We start from the raw sequence: 21,219 nt of genomic DNA, 5'->3' as shown, positions 1-21,219 counted from the left end.
GATCCATCTGCGTCAGCCTCCCAAAGTACTGGGATTACAGGTGTGAGCCACCATACCTGGCCTTCATTTGTATTTGTTGACAGGTCTTTCCATTTATCATCTCTACTTATCACTCCAAACAGTTAATAAGCAATGTTTTCAAGTACAAAAAAAGAATTACATTTAGGAGACAGAGCATAATGTGTCCAAGATTCCAGCACAGCCAGTCTCAACTTCATTCTTGGACTTCTCAGACTTTGCTGTCTCGCTCAAACTTTATTCTTACTATTTTCCCCCTTTACATGTCACAGATAGGTTTCTGTAGAACTATTTCTGCGATTTTCTTTGAATAACAACAGTGGGAAGTAGAAAAGTTCCTCTCTACGTTTTCTTGTTAAAGAATAAGTGTGCTAATAACTTTATTAGGCCCTATCCTATGTAGCTGTTAGATATGCCATGCTTACAGGCACGTAGTACATTCTATGTCCTTGTCCTTTAACCAAGATATCTGTGGTGAACTTGCTCACAGACATGTCCCAGTTCTCCATTGCTTTACCTGTTCAGAACAGTTTTAATTTGTTAGCCAATCTGGTTTTAGTTTAGATTGTGAGGTCTGGCTCCAGCCAACGGAGATCAGACACAGCAGTAAGGACTACCCCAAATGCATAAGGAATAAATTTGTGAGTTTTCCTTTGTTCATTGTACTCTTGAGGCAAGATGGCTAGTGAGAGTACCCTTCCTGCAGTCCAGGAAGTAAAAATTGCATTGCTGAAAGATCCTTTGTCTCAGTGCTGATTTTTCTTGTGGCACTAACCATCTATTTTCCGGTAACAACATAATCATTGTTTGTCCAAACTGCACCATTCTGTAAGCCCCCTGCCATTTAACAGATCTTGGTCAGAGTAAAGCATTCCATGGGAGTAAGGGCCTTAAGAAGCATTCTGCCCAAATGCCTGACTTTCTTATCACATCAAGCTGGCAAAAGGTCCAAGGGATGTCACTATCACATCCTGCCAGGAAAAGAGCCAAACCACCTCAGTAACACATTATGAACATCTTTGGGCCAGGTGCAGTGGCTCATGCCTGTAATCCCAACACTTTGGGACGCCGAAGCGGGTGAATCACCTGAGGTCAGGAGTTCCAGACTAGCCTGACCAACAGGGTGAAACTCTCCCTCTACTAAAAATACAACCACAAAAAAGGGAGTGGTGGCGGGCGCCTGCAAAGGCAGCTACTCGGGAGGCTGAAGCAGAAGAATCGCTACGTAGGAGGTGGAGGTTGCAGGAGGCGGGGATTGCGCCCTTGCACTTCAGCCTGGGCGACAACAGCCGTTGCAGGTCTTGTACTGGACATAAAAACTGCGTTGCTTTAAAGCCGCCAACTCTCTGCCTTTAACTGTCGCCTTCCCTTGAGAACCTAACAATCATTAATAATAGATTTCTGTAATTTTCATTTCACAAGTATTTTCACAGATATTTTCAACTTCCTGTAAAACAACTCACTTGTCAGGAAGGAGATAAGATCATGAAATTTCAGTTTTTATTTGGGATAATACCTTCCCTATGTACATACTGTCCAACAATGGAATGGCAGAAAATCTCCTGTGAGGAAATGGCATGTGTCAGTCACTCTCATTTTCATATAGGATTGAGACTTTTTAAATAAATGTAAATATCTCAGATATGAAGTAATAAGTACTATTAGAATAAAAGCATTGCACTCTTGGTGGAACACAATCACTGACTCTACAGACAATAATGATGTTTTCTCTTGGATCCAGAGGCATAGCTTCACCCTTTCAGTCTATTTCAATAGCTCATGTCATCATTTGTGCGAATTCCCGGCCTTGCAGTCTTTCTTTCTTCTTTTGGACCAACCAGATTGAAGCTTAAAAAACAAAAGTCGAGGCCGGGCGCGGTGGCTCACGCCTGTAATCCCAGCACTTTGGGAGGCCGAGGCGGGTGGATCACGAGGTGAAGAGATCGAGACCATCCTGGTCAACATGGTGAAACCCCGTATCTACTAAAATACACACACACACACACACACACACACACACACACACACACACACAAATTAGCTGGGCATGGTGGCGCGTGCCTGTAATCCCAGCTACTCAGGAGGCTGAGACAGGAGAATTGCCTGAACCCGGGAGGCGGAGGTTGTGGTGAGCCGAGATCGCGCCATTGCACTCCAGCCTGGGTAACAAGAGCGAAACTCCGTCTCAAAACAAAAAAAAAAACAAACAAACAAACAAACAAAACAGTGGATAAGGGCTCAGTGGCACCGTCAAGGGAGCTGGTAAACGGAGCGCGGCACTCTGAAGACTGCACGGGACTTGGCTTACTCTAAAAGGCGACGTAACCAGATTTTCTTGAAGCAAGATATAGGACCCTCACAGAAATGTGAGGAACCTATTATTTCGGATTGTAAAGCACAGCAAGCTTCCAATGGCTACACCTCCAAAGGCACACACCATATCATAAAGGCACTCTGTCTCTACACGTGCCTGTCAGCCATATTGTTGCTTTTCAAATACACACACAGTTCAGCTTTGACTTTTGTGGGGTTTTTTTTGAGACGGAGTTTCGCTCGTTACCCAGGCTGGAGTGCAATGGCGCGATCTCGGCTCACCGCAACCTCCGCCTCCTGGGTTCAGGCAATTCTCCTGCCTCAGCCTCCTGAGTAGCTGGGATTACAGGCACGCGCCACCATGCCCAGCTAGTTTTTTGTATTTTTAGTAGAGACGGGGTTTCACCATGTTGACCAGGATGGTCTCGATCTCTTGACCTCGTGATCCACCCGCCTCGGCCTCCCAAAGTGCTGGGATGACAGGCGTCAGCCACCGCGCCCGGCCCTACCCACCGCGTAAGGGCTGACCAACGATCTAAAGCAACTCCGAAAGCGGCGTCGACCCAGAAGACACTGCGGCGCGACTGAACCCGCGAAGGCGCAGGAAGGAACGCGTGCGTGCGTGCGTGCGTGCGTGCGTGCGTGCGTGCGTGCGTATCGTCGGCGGGCAAAACTTCCGGCGACCTCCCGGCGGTGGTTGGTTTGGTTCTTTCTGGTGTTTCCACCAGCTCCCGTTTGGCAGTCGTCGAAGTGACGGGCCGGAAAAGTGCTGGAAGCGGCCTGGATCCCACCTGGATCCCTCCCGCCTTTGCGCGGGAGGGACAGAGGCACAGCTGACAGGGGCAGAGGCTCTACGGACAAGCGCTGGGGACAGCGGTGTCCTTGTCTTGCCTTTGTCGCCCCCGCGCGGCTCTTCCCTGGCTGGGCTGGCGGAGACGGCGCCGATGAACCTGACTGAGGTGGGTGTCCCGTCTCACCCCCGCCCCTCCTCCCAGTGCCGAAGCACCCAGAAGGGGCCCTGCAGGTCCGGCCCCTTGTCCCGAAGAGAGGGGCGTTCCCGTGTGGGGTCCCCGTATCAGCTGGTTTGATGCAGCCTCAGAGCTCCCATCGGGGACCTCCAGTTCAGGGCATGGAGGCGCTGCCGAGTGGGCCGCGTCGGGAAGCCCGGAGTGTGTGTTGTTTCTGCGGGAGAAAGAGGGTTTTGTGAATTCTCGCTTGGCATGGTAACCTGAGCAGCCGGTAACCGTGGAAGGTTGTCAAGGGAGGGCCAATGGGAGGGGCAGGTCAAGAATTGGAAATCTGAAGTTAGAACAAGCAGGATGGGGAATTGACACAGAGAGACGGAGAAGAGGCCACACTGTGGCGGATCCCAGAGGCCGGACCAGAGCCGTGGTAAGAGAGGGGCGATGTGATGGGATTCTGGATAGACCTGAAAGACAGATCCAGCAGGTTTTCTTGCTGTATCAGATATGTCTGTGAGCAGAAATAGGGACTGATGGGCCATGTTTTTTTCTTTTTTGCCTGAACATCTGAAAGAATGAAGTTGGGGAAGTCAGCAGCATGAGGAGTAGGTTTCATGGGGATGATCATGGGTTGGAGTTTGGCCAGTGTGATTCTCAGGCGTCTCAAGTTGAGATGTCACGTTGGTAGAGTGACAGAAAGGTCTGGAGTCTACAGAAGAGTTCCGGTGTAGATTCTTCAAAAGAATAGAGGGTGTAGATTAGACCAGGGCCTGAGGGTCCAATTCGGTAGGGTAATCGAAAGGTTAATTGCCTGTGAGCTATGTGGTGAGGGAGGAGAGAGTTAATACTTGGGGTTCAGACCATAGGCGGTTAACAAGCCGAACATTTACTTTAGAAAGGTGCAGACCTGCCATGGGAAGGATTTTGTCCTCTGCCTAGAAAAAGGGGGGCATGGATTGGGTAAGGAATGGGCTTAGGATGCAGACTGAGGTTTGAGATGGTTTATATTCTGCACCTACAGGCTTGGCTGACCCTCAGGGCCACTCTTTGTGCGACAAGAGAAAAGTTATCCTGGCTAGTAGAGCAGCTAGTTTAGCTAGTTCTAAACTAGGGCTCTGCTTTTTCCCCTTCTCCACATGTCAAGGCAAGGTTGGATGATCTACTGCCCCAGTCAAGGTCTCCCAGCAAGCTCCCCTCAGAGCCTGACGTAACAGGTAGGCCTAGTTGCAGAGAGGACCTGTAGCTGACCTGCCTGCTCAGCCCTTCCCTACAACGCATTAAGAATGTATGAAACACGCCCTCTCGAGGTGGCTCACACCTGTAATGTCAGTACTTTGGGAGGCCAAGGCAGGTGGATCACGAGGTCAGGAGTTCAAGACCAGCCGGGCCAAGATGGTGAAACCCCATCTCTACTACAAAAAAAAAAAAAATTAGCCGGGTGTGGTGGTGGGTGCCTGTAATCCCAGCTACTCAGGAGGCTGAGGCAGAGAATTGCTTGAACCCGGGAGGTGGAGGTTGCAGTGAACTGAGATTGCACCACTGCATTCCAGCCTGGTGACAGAGCGAGACTCTGTCTCAATTTAAAAAGTATATGTATATAAACACTTACTGGTATAAACACTAACTGGTGTCCTTCTAAATGGGTACATAGAGGTAGGCAGTTAGAAGCGAAGCAATTCATTGAGTTAAATTCCTGCCAACACTTCATAATTGGTTTGACCCAAATTTGCCTATAATTAACATACCATGGAAAATTTTGGTATCACATCCTCTAAAATTTTAAAAGATAAAAATGTACACCCCAGTTGTTGAAATTCTGCTACATCATTTACACTGAAAACATTGTAAACCATTAATGCAAGAACAGTAATACCTGATATATTATGATTTACTAGTGTTTGACACCTAAGAGTCCTGTGAGGTGGGAGTCATCCTTATAACATCAGACCTATTTATAGATGAGAACACTGAAGCTCCAGCAGGTTCAGTTCTTTTCTAGTGCCACAGTGCTGCTAAGAGGCAACACCGAAGTCTGAGGAGCTGAGTTTATACAGTCAACTTGACATCAGTTTGCTTTAGAGTAACGAAGAAGAGATGGTGGTCCAGCTCTGCCTGTAGGGTCTTCCCATGGTTATCCATTTCTCATGGTTACCCTCTTCCCTCAGGACCTCTTGGCGATGGCAGAAATGAACCCCGCACAGGTGAGTAGAGTGTTTTCTACCTTTCTCCTACTATAATTATCTCGTTGATGGTCTTGGCACCTCCATATAAAGAAAAGTGGTGTCCCGAGATACTTTTTCTCTCTTCCTCCCTCTCATGTCTGAAACGTGGGTGGTTCCACGAGTTCCAATAGCTTGAATTAGGTCCTGGGTTTTTGTTTGTTTAAGTTTATTGTGACATCTTACCTGGATGGCCCTGAATTATGTGGAGTGGTTCCCATTTTTGACAATTCACATGGTAACCTCTGTCAGAGTGTCGTGAGCACAGGATTAAGAATGTTTCAATGCTTGGAGGAGAGACCGAACTGGATTTTTAGATAACTGCAAGTGTCTGTTATATCTGGTAGGAATAGGGAGCAGAGTGGGTGGTGGCCAGAGACACACGAAACGTCAGTCCTGGAATGACAGCCTAGGTCCTGGGTCTCTAATCTAAGAAAGGAGGTAGATGGGGAAGATTTGAAGAAGAGGGCAGTGGCAGGACCCTAGTTTAAGGGACTCTCTTTGGCTTCTGAGCGGAGGACAGACTGTGGAATTGAGGGTAACGGCAGAGAGCTCTGAGAGGATGTTCTTGCGGCAGTCTAAGTGGATGTTGCTGGCGGCTTATCAGGAGTAGCCATGGCTTCAGGATGTGTTTTGAACTAGAGCTGCTCGTATTTTATGGTGTAGAGTGGGGAGGTGGGATGGAAGGGAATCAGGAGTGGCCCCATGGTTTTGTTTGGAAACATAGATGCTCCATCAGCTAAGATGGGGGAAGTCAGCAGTATAAGGAATTTTCCGAGTGAGTATGAGGATTCAGTGTTTGTTCAGGTCATAGATGTCTCAGAGACTCCTGGTGGAGGAGTTCAGGTTGGAGATGTCCATACCATGGTGGCTATCTATGGACCACAGTGAAGCCATGGATTCAGTTTAGGTGGCAGCATCTCTAGGTTATGGTGGCAGTGCTGTTTGAAGATAGAGAATTGGAATGGGGCGTGAGAACTAGGTCTCTTACTGGGTACCTGTGTGGTGAGGGAGAAATCACTAGACTAATGAGGGAATGGAGCGTTAGTGGGGATGAGAGTGTGTAAGACAGTGGGTACAGGAGAAAGAAAGGCTTTGGAAGGAGAGGACATGATAGGGTTGCTGAGGGCGATACTGGGTTCAGGTTGGAGAGTTGCTAAGCATCAGCTGGGGTGGGGTGAGGATGGGAATTGTATTAGTCCTTTTTCATATTGCTATAAAGAACTACCTGAGACAGGGTAATTGATGAAGAAAAAAGGTGTAATTGACTCACAGTTCTTTTTTCTTTCTTTCTTTCTTTCTTTTTTTTTTTTTTTGAGACACAGTCTCTCTCTGTCGCCCGTGCTGGAGTGCAGTGGCACGATCTTGGCTCACTGAAACCTCCGCCTCCCGGATTCAAGTGATTCTCCTGCCTCAGTGTCCTGAGAAGCTGGGACTACAGGCACACGCCACCATGCCCAGCTAATTTTTGTATTTTTGGTAGAGACAAGGTTTCACCTTGTTGTCCAGAATGGTCATGATTTGACCCTGTGATCCACCCACATTGGCCTCCCAAAGTGCTGAAATTACAGGCTTGAGTCACCACGCACTGCCGATGGTTCTTCCTGCTTAACAGGAAGCATAACTGGGAAGCTTCTGGCGGAAGGTGAAGGAGAAGCAAGGCACATGGTGGAGCAGGAGAGAGGGAGAGAATGAAGGGGGAAAAGCCACACGCTTTTAAACAACCAGATCTCGTGAGAACTTACTATCATGAGAAAGGCAAGGGGAAAATACGCCCTCATGATCCAGTCACCTAACACCAGGTCCCTCCCCTGACACATGGGGATTACAGTTCAACCTGAGATTTGGGTGGGGACACAGAGCCAAACCATATCGGGAGTGGAGGTGTGGAGATCAGGGCAGCTGGGCTTGGAATGAGGTTTTGGTGGAGAGCGATTTTCCTGACTGCTCATGGGACAGAGCAGGCGTCCCCAAACTTTTTACACAGGGGGCCAGTTCACTGTCCCTCAGACCATTGGAGGGCCGCCACATACTGTGCTCCTCTCACTGACCACCAATGAAAGAGGTGCCCCTTCCGGAAGTGCGGCGGGGGGCCGGGTAAATGGCCTCAGGGAGCCGCATGCAGCCCACCGGCCGTAGTTTGGGAAAGCCTGGGACAGAGTGTGTCATGAGGCAGGAGACAGCTGAGAGTATGTGAAGTCCTCACATGGTTTGGGCAGCCGACAGTAAAGTGAGAAACAGGGCCATGTGGGGAAACCTTCAAAGCAGGGCTTTGGGCTGCCCCTGGTGCTAGGGGACTTTAGTGTTGTGGGGCAGGACTGGGAGTGAATTGGATGCGGAGTGTATTTGCCGTCCACCAGCTGGTTTCCATGTGCAGAGTGGCCTGTTCGGAGGTGAAAGAAATGCCTATGGTGTGGGCTGGGAGGTTTCTGTGGAATTTACAGGAGGGTAGGTGTGAGAGATGTGATTGGAGTGCTATCTAAAGAGTGATATGCAGGCAGGAGGAGTGTGAATGGATGGCCCCAGGCCCTGGCCCTGGTAGCTTAAGGGAGGGGGATGAGGCAGTTTGGTTGTCTTGGGAGGCAAGATCTGAGTGACTCCATGGAAACCAGCTGGCAGGTGACGATGGATATCCCCATGGGAGGCCCACATCCTAGGGGGTGCTTTTCTGCCTTGTCCTTCACCTGTTTTCTCTGTGTGCTGGACACAGTGGCCAATGGAAATGTGGAAAGAAAAGTCATTCATGCCATCTGGATGTGGTGTCTCTTCCACATTGGGAGCGTGTGCAGACTGAGCAAGGAAAGGAGGTGTCGGGGAGAGCGATGAGATCCTGGAGAGAGAGAAATATAGCAGTGATTATACGCTTTAGGGTGTTTTTTTTTTCTTTTTTTGACTGAGTCTTGCTCTGTCGCCCAGGCTGGAGTGCAATGGCGCGTTCTCGGCTCACCGCAACCTCCGCCTCCTGGGCTCAGGCAATTCTCCTGCCTCAGCCTCCTGAGTAGCTGGGATTACAGGCATGCGCCACCACGCCCAGCTAGTTTTTTGTATTTTTTTTTTTTTTTTTGAGACAGAGTTTCACTCTTGTTACCCAGGCTGGAGTGCAATGGCATGATCTCGGCTCACCGCAACCTCCGCCTCCCGGGTTCAGGCAATTCTCCTGCCTCAGCCTCCTGAGTAGCTGGGATTACAGGCACGCGCCACCATGCCCAGCTAATTTTTTTGTATTTTTAGTAGAGACGGGGTTTCACCATGTTGACCAGGATGGTCTCGATCTCTCGACCTCATGATCCACCCGCCTCAGCCTCCCAAAGTGCTGGGATTACAGGCTTGAGCCACCGCGCCCGGCAGTTTTTTGTATTTTTAGTAGACACAGGGTTTTTTTTTTTTTTTTTTTTTTTTGAGAGATGGAGACTTACTCTGTCACCAGGCTGGAGTGCAGTGGTGCAATCTCAGCTCACAGCAACCTCCAACTCCAAAGTTCAAGCGATTTTCCTGCCTCAGCCTCCGGAGTATCTGGAACTGCAGGTGGGCGCCACCACACCCAGCTAATTTTTGTATTTTTAGTAGAGACCGGGTTTCACCATGTTGGCCAGGATGATCTCAATCTCTTGACCTCCTGATCCACCCACCTCGGCGTCCCAAAGTGTTGGGATTACCGGCGTGAGCCACTGTGCCCAGCCTAATTTTTGTATTTTTTTATTTGGAGACAGAGTCTTGCTCTGTTGCCAGGCTGGAGTGCAGTGGCGCGATCTTGGCTCATTGCAACCTTTGACTCCCTGGTTCAAACTATTCTCCTGCCTCAGCCTCCTGAGTAGCTAGGATTACAGGCATGAACCACCATTCCCAGCTAATTTTTAGTAGAGATGGGGTTTCACCAAGCTGGCCAGGATGGCTACCCAAACTGTTGGGATTATAGGTGATAGGCGTGAGCCACTGCACCGGGCCTTTTTTTTTTTTTTTTTTTTTTCAGATAGAGTTTTGCTCTTGTTGCCCAGGCTGGAGTATAATGGCGTGTTCTCAGCTCATGGCAACCTTCGCCTCCTGGGTTCAAGTGATTCTCCTGCCTCATCCTCCCGAGTAGCTAGGATTACAGGCATGCATCACCACGCCTGGCTGATTTTTTATTTTTAGTAGGAACGGAGTTTCTTCATGTTGGTGAGACTGGTCTTGAACTCCTGACCTGAGGTGGTCTGCCCCTCTTAGTCTCCCAGAGTGCTGAGATTACAGGCATGAGCCACCATGCCCAGCCTAATTTTTGTATTTTTAGAAATCCAGAGATGGGTTTCACTGTGTTGGCCAGGCTGGTCTTGAACTACTGACCTCAGGTGATCCGCCTGCCATGGCCTCCCAAAGTGCTGGGATTTCAGGCACGAGCCATCAAGCGTGGCCCCCATGGGGTTTTCATTTATGAATGTGAGTGAGTGATCCCAGGGACAGGCCAATGACACTGAAAGAAGATACTTTCCTTTTTTTTTTTTCTTTTTTCTTTTTTTCTTTCCAGAACCCCTTAGAAAACTTGGAATTAATGAAAGAAGATATTTATTCCTTACATTTCCCTAAGGAGGGTGCACACCACATAACACAGGGCCACATGGTGAAGGGCCAGATTTGGTCAGGAGGAAAACTGGAGTGAGGGGAAAGTTTAGTTTAGCCCACAGATGCTATTGGGGTTTCCATGGGAAACAAGGCAGGGCTGGGTGACAGGATAGTTTGGCTAGTTTAAGTAATTCCAGGATACCTGGGCTACTGGGACTGTCCCTAGTTGTATAGTACCTGCCCCCAAGTTGATTTAGATCGCGGGAAATACTGGCTTGGTTTGAGGAAGTTAGGGATGGAGGTGGTTCAGAATATGTGCCCAGGATGGTAGGGGAGATGGAAACACATTTTGCTGTTAGTTTGACCCTGTGTTTAATGGATGGTAAATATAAGTAGAAAATTGAGAACTTAAGTAAATACAGCTTGAAAAGATGCTGCTCACGTATTCATCTTTCCCAATTTGGCAGGACCGTGTGGTCTTTGAGGACGTGGCCATATATTTCTCCCAGGAGGAGTGGGGGCACCTTGATGAGGCTCAGAGATTGCTGTACCGTGATGTGATGCTGGAGAATTTGGCCCTTTTGTCCTCACTAGGTAAGGCCCTCACACTTGCCCAGCGTCCAGGTTGGGTTGTGTTATCCCTTTTTACCCAAAGGCAGCTCTGCGTTTCCTACAGTGAGACCATGGGTGCTGCTGCTTTTCCTTGTTTCATGTCATGTATTCTGTGAGAGTCAGGACTGGGCTGTGTGCTCTGTGCTCCCGTTTTCCTAGCAGCCCCATCCCCTGTTGCTCTGAGGCTTGCAAGAAAGGGCTCAGGATCCAGAAATGTTGAATCTGATGTAGAGACCCACCGGCTCTGTGTTCTGGTCCAATGGATGGGACCTCTGTGCTCCGTCGTTCCTTGCTCTTGCTTGTATTTCTTGGTGCCGCCTTGTTCTTGGAATTTCAGGCATTGACCTGACCTAATTTGCTGAACCACTGGCTTGATTGTGCAGGATGTAGAAATCTTCTGTGGAGTTCTGATTATTGTAGAATGTGTATTATCATTGGGTCAATCTCTCTGGGCGTGTGCTGTCTCATCTCTTTCTGTGTCTTTCCCCTAGGACTGGTCTCTTCCAGGTTCCACAGATTGTCACCTTAAGCAATAGCCAGGGCCCTGGGCACCCAAGAGGGTGGATATTACTCCCTGAAGGGCTGTAGCAGCTCAGAGGAACATGATCCTTGTTCCTTGGAGTTGGAAAACGGTATGATGTCACAGCTGGAGTCATATCACACTAGGAACCTGTCTTGTTTACCCCAGTTGTTTAGTTCAAGACCAGTTGCCACAACTCACTCTTCTTTTCCTTCCCCCATTGTCATTTCTACTCTGACTTCTAATCCCTGGCTTCCACCTGTTACCCATTCTCCTCGACTGCTCCCTTTGCGTTGCCCTCCAGTGCATGACTGTACCTAAGGTGTTGTGATGTCTGCATGTATTTGTCAGTAGTCCTTGAACACCAGCTCCTTTGTCACAATCAGATCTCTCTGGGTTTAGACACAGCCTTCTACACACTGCTCACTAGTCACCAGCAGCCATGGCCTGTGGAAAGCCATTTGCAGAGACGTAACTTGGACACTCTCCTTCTCCTCTCTGCACAGTACCCCTCTCTTGTGTTCTTACCCATCATCAGGGCTCTCCCAACATGGGTATTTGCCAGGCCCAACTCTGCACAGCAGGCCTCTTCTCATTGGCTTTAGTGTTTGTATTATTTCATTCTCACTCTGCTATTAGGAAATACCCAAAACTGGTTAATTTCTAAAGCAGAAACGTTTAATTGACTCACAGTTCCACATTGCTGGGGAGGCCTCAGGAAAGTTACGATCATGGCAGAAGGCAAAGGAGAAGCAGGCAAGATGCCCTTCTTCACAGGGTGGCAAGACGAATGAGTCCAAGCTGGGAAAATGCCAGACATGTAAGACCAACAGATTTCATGAGAATTTGCTCAGTATCATGAGAGCAGTATGGGGAAAACTGTTCCCATAATTCAATAATGTCTACCTTGTCCCACCCTTGACACGTGGGGATTATGGGGATTACAATTCAAGATGGGATTTGGGTGGGGATACAAAGCCTAACCATATTATTCCACCCTGGCCCATCCCAAATTTTATGTCCCTTTCACATTTCAAAACCAATCATACCTTCCCAACAGTCTCCCAATGTCTTAATTCATTCCAGCATTAACCCAAAAGTCCAGGTCCACAGTCTGATCTGAGACAAGGCAAGTTCCTTACGCCTATGAGCCTGTAAAATCAAAAGCAAGTGAGTTACTTCCAAGATATAATGGGGATACAGGCATTGGGTAAATGTAGCCCTTGCTAATGGGAGAAATTGACCAAAACAAAGCCTACAGGCCCCATGCAAGTCCGAAACCCAGCGAGGCAGTCATTAAATCTTAATGCTCTGAAATGATATCCTTTGTATCCTTTGACTCCATGTTTCACATCCAGGGCACATTGATGCAATAGGTGGGCTCTGTAGTCTTGGGCAGTTCTGCCCCTGTGGCTTTGCTTTGAGAGGGGGTACAGACCCCCTCTCAGCTGCTTTCATGGGCTGGCTTTGAGTGTCTCCAGCTTTTTCAGGCATACAGTGTAAGCTCTTGCTGGATCTACTATTCCGGGAACTGGAGGACAGTGGCCCTCTTCTCACAGCTCCACTAGGCATTGCCACAGTAGGGACTCTGTGTGGGGGCTCCAACTCCAGATTTCCCTTCCTGCAGTGCCCTAGCAGAGACTCTCCATGAGTTCCACCCCTGAAGCAAATCTCTTCCTGGACATCAGGCATTTCCATACAGCCTCTGAAATATAGGTAGAGGTTCCTTCCCAAACTTTAATTCTTGACTTCTATGCCCCCACAGACCCAACACCATGTGTAAGCCGCCAAGACTTTGGCGTTACACCCTCTGAAGCAATGGCTGAAGCTGTATCTTGCCCCTTTTAGCCATGGCTGGAGCTGAAGCAGCTGGGATGCAGGGTACCATGTCCAGAGGCTGCACAGAGCAGGGGGACCCAGAGCCAGCAGCTGGGATGCAGGGCTCCATGTCCTGAGGCTATACTGAGCCAGGGGTCCCTGGGCTGAGCCCACAAAACCATTTTTCCCTCCTAAGCCTCTGAGCCTGTGATGGGAGGGGCTGCCAGGAAGGTTTCTGACAGGCCCTGGAGGTATTTTCCCCATCGTGTTGGTGATTAACATTTGGCTCCTTGTAACTTAAGCAAATTTCTGCAGTAATCTTGAATTTCTCCTTAGAAAATGGGTTCTTCTTTTCTATTGCATAGTCAGCCTGCAAATTTTCCAGAATTTTATGCTCTTCTTCCTCTTGAACACTTTGCCACTTAGACATTTCTTCTGCCAGATGCCCTAAATCATCTTTCTCAAGTTCAAAGTTCCACAGATATCCAGGACAGGGGCAACATGCTGCCAGTCTCTTTGCTAAAGCATAGCAAGAGTCACCTTTACTGCAGTTCCCAGCAAGTTCCTCATCTCCCTCTGAGACCACCACAGCCTGGACTTCACTCCCCATATCACTAAGTCAGCATTCTGATCAAAGCTATCCATCAAGTCTCTAGGAAGTTCCAAACTTCCCCACATTTCCTGTCTTCTTCTGAGCCCTCCAAACTGTTCCACCCTCTGCCTGTTACCCAGTTCCAAAGTCACTGCCACATTTTGGGATATCCTTAGAGCAGTATCCCACTACCTCAGTTCCAGTTTACTGTATTTGTCCATTCTTACACTGCTATTAAGAAATACTCCAGCTGGGCACAGATCACCTAAAGTCAGGAGTTCAAGACCAGCCTGCCCAACATGGTGCAACCTCATCTCTCCTAAAAACACAAAAATTAGCTGGGCGTGGTGGCAGGTGCCTGTAATCCCAGCTACTTGGGAGGCTGAGGCAGGAGAATCACTCAAATCCAGGAAATGGAGGTTTCAGTGAGCTGAGATTGTACCACTGCATCCCACCCTGGGTGGCAGAGCAAAACTCTGTCTCAAAAAAAGAAACACCTGAGACTTGGCCGGGCTTGGTGGCTCACACCTATAATCCTAGCACTTTGTGAGGCTGAGGTGGGCATATCACATGAGGTCAGGAGTTTGAGGCCAGCCTGGACAACATGGCGAAACCCTGTCTCTACCAAAAATAACAACAAAAAATTAGCCGGGCATAGTGGCTCATACCTGTAATCCCAGCTACTCAGGAGGCTGAGGCAGGAGAACTGCTTGAACCCAGGAAGCGGAGGTTGCAGTGAGCCGAGATCACGCTACTGCACTCCAGCCTAGGGGACAGAGTGAGACTTCATCTCAAAAAAAAAAAAACAAAGAAATACCCAAGATTGGGTAATTTATAAATGAAAGAGGTTTAAAGACACACAGTTCTGCATGGCTGGGGAGGCCTCAGAAAATGTACAGTCACGGCAGAAGGCAACGGAGAAGCAGGCACCTTCTTCACAGGACAGCAAGATGGAGTGAGTGCAAGCAGGGGAAATGCAAGATGCTTATAAAACCATCAGGTCGCAGGAGAACTCACTGTCATGAGAATAGCACAGGGGAGCAGCCCTGTGATTACCTTCCACCTGGTCCCACCCTTGACACATGGGAATTATGGGGATTACAATTCAGGATGAGCGGGCCAGGCGCGGTGGCTCACACCTGTAGTTCCAGCACTTTCGGAGGCCGAGGCGGGTGGATCACGAGGTTGAGAGATCAAGACCATCCTGGTCAACATGGTGAAACCCCGTCTCTACTAAAAATACCAAAAAATTAGCTGGGCATGGTGGCGCGTGCCTATAATCCCAGCTACTCAGGAGGCTGAGGCAGGAGAATTCCCTGAACCCAGGGGGCGGAGGTTGCGCCATTGCACTCCAGCCTGGGTAACAAGAGCGAAACTCCGTCTCAAAAAAAAAAAAAACAATTCAGGATGAGCTCTGGGTGGGAACACAAAGCCTAACCATATTGTTCCCAGACTAAACTGGAAGTAGCGTTGCTTATTCTCGCAGCCCAGTAATGAGATGCAGATAAACTGGGAAGAAAGAAAGTTTTTATTTCTGTAACCTGTTACAAGGAGAAGGCCTGGAAATTATTGCCAGACCAACTCTAAATTACAAACTTTTCCAGAGCTTACATACCTTCTAAGCTATTTGTCTACATTTAAGTGTGCTTTCATCTAAAGACCTAAGTGATTAACTTCTCTATAACTAAGATCTGAGTCCTGAAGACTTTCCTCTGGTGCCTCAGTAAACTTACTTAATCTAAGTGGGTCCAGGTGCTGGAGTTATTACCCTTATCTTGTCTCCTTCTAAATCACAGAGGTTTGGGGAGTTTCTTTAGAACCCCAATAAACTTGTTCGTGAAGGCTATGGGAGTTTTTTCAGACCCCCGAAAAAACTTATTTAATCCTAAACGGGTCCTGTAAGAATTCCTTGGTCATGAATTTCTCGTCATTCTTTAAGGGCCGGGAAAGTCCTGTGCAAAACTCTTTGTGGGCTTTCGTTACACTCCAGCCTGTGTGTAGGGCTGTTGGCCCCACTGGGTCATGGGGTGTCCCTTATGCTGTGCAGAGACGCTGGATCTGAGAAGTAAAGAGACAGGACACTGAAGAACTGGAGAAGAGCAGCTGGACTCCAGGGGCCACACCACCTATTAGTGGAGACAGGCAAGGCCCTGAACGTCCAGAAGCGTCTGTATTTATTAGGTACAAGCAGGGGGAAGGGTCGTAAGTGAGGTCATCGTCTATAGGCTTAGTGATAGGGCATACATAATCATGTGAGTCACAAGCAAGGGGACCACATCATTATGTCACCTGGGCAGAGAGGTAGGCCGTGAGCAGTAGGGGGCCATGCCGGGCGCAGTAGTAGAGGGTCGGGCACAGAAAAGGAGTCCACCCCCATTAGGTCACCAAGGCAAGGAGGTGGGCTGTGTGCAACAGGTGTCGTGTGCAACACTTTTTATCTGGGAGCTGGAGACTTCAAGGGATTTCTAATGGAACGATACTGTAAGCCAATGCAGTGGGAGCTGACAGACTTGTGCTCTTCTCTTAAGATATTTGTGGGAGGATGATTTGAGCTAGTTCAGAAGCGAGAAAAGGCTGACAGGGTGTACAGGCGCTGTGATCTGGTCACACCAGAGGGGTTCTTCTCCCTCGGTTATTTGCAGGATCTCAGGCCTGAGGCCTACTTTCCACAGGAACTGGATGCGAGATTCTATGACTCCTTTTTAAGGAGGAGTGATAGGGCATACATAATCATGTGAGTCACAAGCAAGGGTGCCACCCCATTATGTCACCTGGGAAGATAGGTGGGCCGTGTGCAGTAGGGGGCAGTGCCGTGCGCAGTAGTAGAGGCTCTTGCTCCAAGCCTGCTATACAGCATATGTCCTTTCAGGCAGGGATGCCACCGCCTGGGTCTTTGGTTCTTGTCCTGGTCTGGCTGTTTTCCCATGTTCTATTCTGTGACTGCTCTAGGCATTCCTCTTACTACAAACGACTATATAGTTATATGGAAAGATTATATAAATCATCACTAAATGTGTTGGTACAGCTCCGACTACAATACCTATATGATTATATAGAATATATATATGATTATATAGACTATAATATATATATATGACTATATAGAAAGATTATATGGAACTAAGTATGCTAGATATAAGTACTAAGTATGACCGTATAAGCTAGATATATGTAAGCAGTAAGTTATAGTTCAGGTACTAATCCTGTAAACTAATATATGATTATATGTAAAGGATTATATAAAGGAAATAGCTGAGTAATAACACTATAAACAAGATAGTCTTCTGGCACTAATTGTGCCTTGAGTTTGCACATCTCTCCTTCCTTGGTGTCCATGTCGGGGGTTACTAAAATCTGTGCATGAGGGCACTGGCTTTATCAGCTTTTAATCAACTTAACCACTCAGTCCATCCTGAAACCATTGTCATGGAGGCCTGCCTGCTCAGCTGTTAGTGAGACCTGACCTGCCACAATACCAAGGTTCATGCCTGTCACCAGTTCCATGATCATTTTCATGGGGTGTCTGACAGACATTTGTGATGGAGTTGCCTCCACTCATCACAGTCAACATGCACTTCACCAGCATTTTTATTCTTACAGGTTGTTGCCATGGAGCAGAGAATGAGGAGGCACCTTTAGAGCAAGGTGTTTCTGTAGGAGTATCACAGGTCATGGCTCCAAAGCCCTGTCTATCTACCCAAAAGACCCAGCCCTGTGAGACATGTAGCTCACTTCTGAAGGATATTCTGCGTCTGGCTGAGCATGATGGAACACACCCTGAACAGGGGCCGTGCACATGTCCAGCACATCTTCACCAGCACCAAAAGGAGCAGATTAGAGAGAAACTTTGCAGAGGGGATGGAGGAAGACCATCATTTGTGAAGAACCACAGAGTTTACATAGCAGGGAAGACCTTCTTGTGCAGTGAGTGTGGGAAAGCATTTAGCCACAAAAATAAACTTGCTGACCATGAGAAAATCCACACTGGAGAAAGACCTTATAAGTGCAGCATATGTGGAATATTGTTTACGGAAAGGTCCACACTCAATAGACATCAGAGGACTCACACTGGAGAAAGGCCTTATGAGTGCAGTGAATGTGGGAAAGCCTTTCTTTGTAAGTCTCACCTTGTTCGTCACCAGACAATCCACTCTGGAGAAAGGCCTTATGAGTGCAGTGAATGTGGGAAACTGTTTATGTGGAGTTCCACACTCATTACACATCAGAGGGTTCACACTGGAAAGAGGCCTTATGGTTGTAGTGAATGTGGGAAGTTCTTTAAGTGCAACTCTAACCTCTTTAGGCATTACAGAATTCATACAGGAAAAAGGTCTTACGGTTGCAGTGAATGTGGGAAGTTCTTTATGGAAAGGTCTACACTCAGTAGACATCAGAGAGTTCACACTGGAGAAAGGCCTTATGAGTGCAGTGAATGTGGAAAATTCTTTAGCTTGAAATCTGTACTCATTCAACACCAAAGAGTTCATACTGGAGAACGGCCTTATGAATGCAGTGAATGTGGGAAGGCCTTCCTTACAAAATCCCACCTCATTTGTCACCAGACAATTCACACTGCAGCAAAGCAGTGCAGTGAATGTGGGAAATTCTTTAGGTATAATTCCACACTTCTCAGACATCAGAAAGTCCACACTGGATGAAGCCCTTATGAATGCAGTGGATGTGGGAAAGCCTTTAGTCACCAACATACTGTGGCTGGACAGCAGGCAATACACACTGGAGAAAGACAGAGTGCCGTGAGTGTGGGTAATTACATAGACACAGCTCTCCAATCACTATGTATCAGAGAATTCACACTGCAGAAATATGTGTTCAGGAAACTTGGGATGTTATTTTGATTTGACTTTCGTCTCGGACATGGGAGAGTTTATACTGAAGAAGAGTCTTTTCAATAAAGTGGAAAGATTCAACATGCAAAATTGTACTTATTGGGCTTCAGAATATCCACACTAGCGAAAGTATGGCAAATGTGTGACATCCTTTTGCTGCTACGTAGACACCACGTGGTTCACACTGGAGAAAGGCCTTACAGACGCCTTGAATGTAGCCAAGATGGTGAACAACATCACCCAGAAATCTCTGATTTAGCACTGAGAACTAGTTTTATATGTTTTTAAAAAAATAATGGTAAAGTACATGCAACATAAAATTTCCCATCTTAGCTATTGTAATGTCCTGTTTAATACTTGAAGTACATCCATATTGTTGTGCAGAGAATATCCTGGACTCTTCGTCTTACAAAATGAAACTCTAGAACCATTAAATAACAACTCATTTCCACATTCCTTCAGTCCCTGGCGACCACCATTCTATTCTTAAGTCCATATGAATCTGACTATTCTTGGTACTTCATAGAAGAATAACCTTAGAGTGCTCTTCTTTTTATTATTTTTTTCACTTAGGATAATATCCTCGATGTTCATCTGTGTTTTAGCATGTATCAGAAATCTTAAGGCAGAGCAATATTTCATTGCTTGCATCTACCACATTTCCTTTATTTCTGACATCTACTCATGGATACTTAGGTTGCTTCTACCTTTTGCTATTGTGAGTATTACTACTACAAGCATAAGGGCACAAATATCTTTTCAAGATCCTGCTTTCAATTCTTATTGGGTATACCCAAAAAAGTGGAACTGCTGGATCATATGGTAATTCTAATTTTAATTCTTTGATGAACTGAGACACTTTTCCGTAAAACTTGCGCCATTTTACATTCCTAACATTCCACAAAAATTGTGATTTGTCCTCATTCTAATTCATAGAAAGTAACATTTCTAACAAGTTTCTAGGTGATTTTGTTGTTGCTGATGTTTTGAGAACTGTCCTATCCCATTTTTATAACAATATTCTGTAAATACCCCTTTTTTCTGTATTCTATCCTATAAGCCTTTTCATTTTAATTTTTCCCAGTGTTTACAACCAGGAAATGGCCTGCCATCTTTGATATAAAACCAATAGAAATCTTTGCAAAATACCAATTGCATTGTGTATTTTGATCGTTGCATTGATCCAGTTGCAATACCATTGCATTGATCCTTGATCAATGATTGATCCATTGATCATTTTCTCCCCCAGTCTATGTACATATTTAGTGGTGTATAATCTTGTATGAGAATACATCATGGTAAGAATAAATTTTAAAGGACTTAAGGTCACAAAATACAGCAATTTCCTTGTGGACCTGCCCTCCACCCAGGCTTTCTGATCCCAACAACTGTGCTCTTACTGCTGCTTTCCAGGTGTGTTCCTATCATGGGCTGTGCTTGCCATTGACCATTCCTCTTAATGGGTTCTAGGCAACAAATAGAATAGCTTAGGTGCCAAAGCCACAGAACCTGTCGGGAGTTGTGTCATTTTGAAAATTACGCAGAATTCTAAGTAACCTTATATGGCAGCAGTCCTCAGCCTTTTTCGGCACCAGGGACTGGTTTTATGGGAGACAATCTTTTCATGGATGGCGGTGCAGGGGGCTGGATGGTTTTGGAATGAAACTATTCTACCTCAGATCATCAGGTACTAGTTATATTCACTAAGGAGTGCACCTAGGTCCCTCACATGCACAGTTCACAATAGGGTTTGCACTCCTATGCTGTTTAGTGCCGCCGCTGCTCAGGAGGTGGGGATCAGGTGAAATGCTCACTCCTGCTGTGTGGCGCTGTGTGGCCTAGTTCCTAACAGGCCATGGACTGGTACAGTCTGTGGCTTGGGGATTGGTGGGGACCCCTGTTTTATGGGACTTGGGGATCTTGATTTGGGTTTTCCCTTTGACTATTGTCAAAGTTATTGCATCTAATTTTTCTAGAGTAAGCCAGGTTTTGTGTCATGTAATACAGCCACATAGGCCAGGCATGGTGGCTCTTGCCTGTAATCCCAGCACTTTGAGAGGCCAAGATGGGTGGATCACGAGGTCAAGAGATCAAGACCATCTTGGCCAACATGATACAACCCCATCTCTACTAAAAATACAAAAATTAGCTGGATGTGGTGGCACACACCTGTAGTCCCAGCTACTTGGGAGGCTGAGGCAGGAGAATTGCTTGAACCCAGGAGGCAGAGGTTGCAGTGAGCCGAGATCACACCACTGCACTCCAGCCTGGGCAACAGAGTGAGACTCCATCTCAAAAAAAAAAAAAAAAAAAAAAAAAAACAAGCTAATATACCGAAAGCAAAATACTCAATCTGGTTCACTGGATGCATAAGAAAATGCAAGCTAATAAGCAAAAAACAAATTATTCAATCATTTGTTATATATAAGACCTTAAAAAATTAGAGTGCTGGGTCCAAACGTAATGCTAGATCAAGCTTAGATTTTAGTCCATCTAAGCGAAAGCCACCAGCCAGCCTAAAAGTCACCTCCCACCAAGGGCAGAATCATATAGAGACAACAGAAAATGTGTCTGAGACCTATGGCCACCAAGAAGGTAGTCAGTGTGGGAAAGAGCAAAACCAAGTAACTATTCAAACCAGAGAGAATGATGTGAAGAAATTGTTTCACTTTATAGATTGAAATAGTTTCCTGAGGAACCATTACAAACTGGATTGTGAGAGTAACTAATTAGGGGGACAGCATCTTTGGTTTTAAATGCTGCTGGATGGAAGAGCATGCTC

General features: G+C 46.9%; 2 protein-coding genes across 3 annotated transcripts in view; both read left to right on the top strand.

Annotated features, from left to right (window-relative positions):
• Positions 1–3,206: 3,206 nt before the first annotated feature.
• On the top strand, positions 3,207–20,840 carry ZNF547 (zinc finger protein 547). The gene is made up of 4 exons (XM_003944015.4): positions 3,207–3,290; positions 5,459–5,494; positions 10,516–10,642; positions 17,191–20,840. The coding sequence occupies exons 1-4, from the start codon at positions 3,276–3,278 to the stop codon at positions 18,246–18,248; spliced, it is 1,236 nt and encodes a 411-aa protein (XP_003944064.4). The 5' UTR covers positions 3,207–3,275; the 3' UTR covers positions 18,249–20,840.
• The window catches only part of ZNF548 (zinc finger protein 548), a 41,529-nt gene continuing 23,557 nt past the window's right edge, over positions 3,248–21,219 (top strand). Inside the window, exons 1-2 of one of the 2 annotated variants that reach the window (XM_010331903.3) lie at positions 3,248–3,290; positions 5,459–5,494. The gene's annotated coding sequence lies outside the window, so the exon portion shown is untranslated. Of the gene's footprint in view, positions 3,291–5,458; positions 5,495–10,553; positions 10,643–21,219 lie in introns of those variants that run through there. The other variant, XM_074385850.1, reaches the window with a different exon arrangement.

This window comes from Saimiri boliviensis, chromosome 14 (assembly GCF_048565385.1).
Source record: "Saimiri boliviensis isolate mSaiBol1 chromosome 14, mSaiBol1.pri, whole genome shotgun sequence".
Taxonomy (NCBI): domain Eukaryota; kingdom Metazoa; phylum Chordata; class Mammalia; order Primates; family Cebidae; genus Saimiri; species Saimiri boliviensis.
This window is presented reverse-complemented; position numbering and strand designations above follow the sequence as displayed.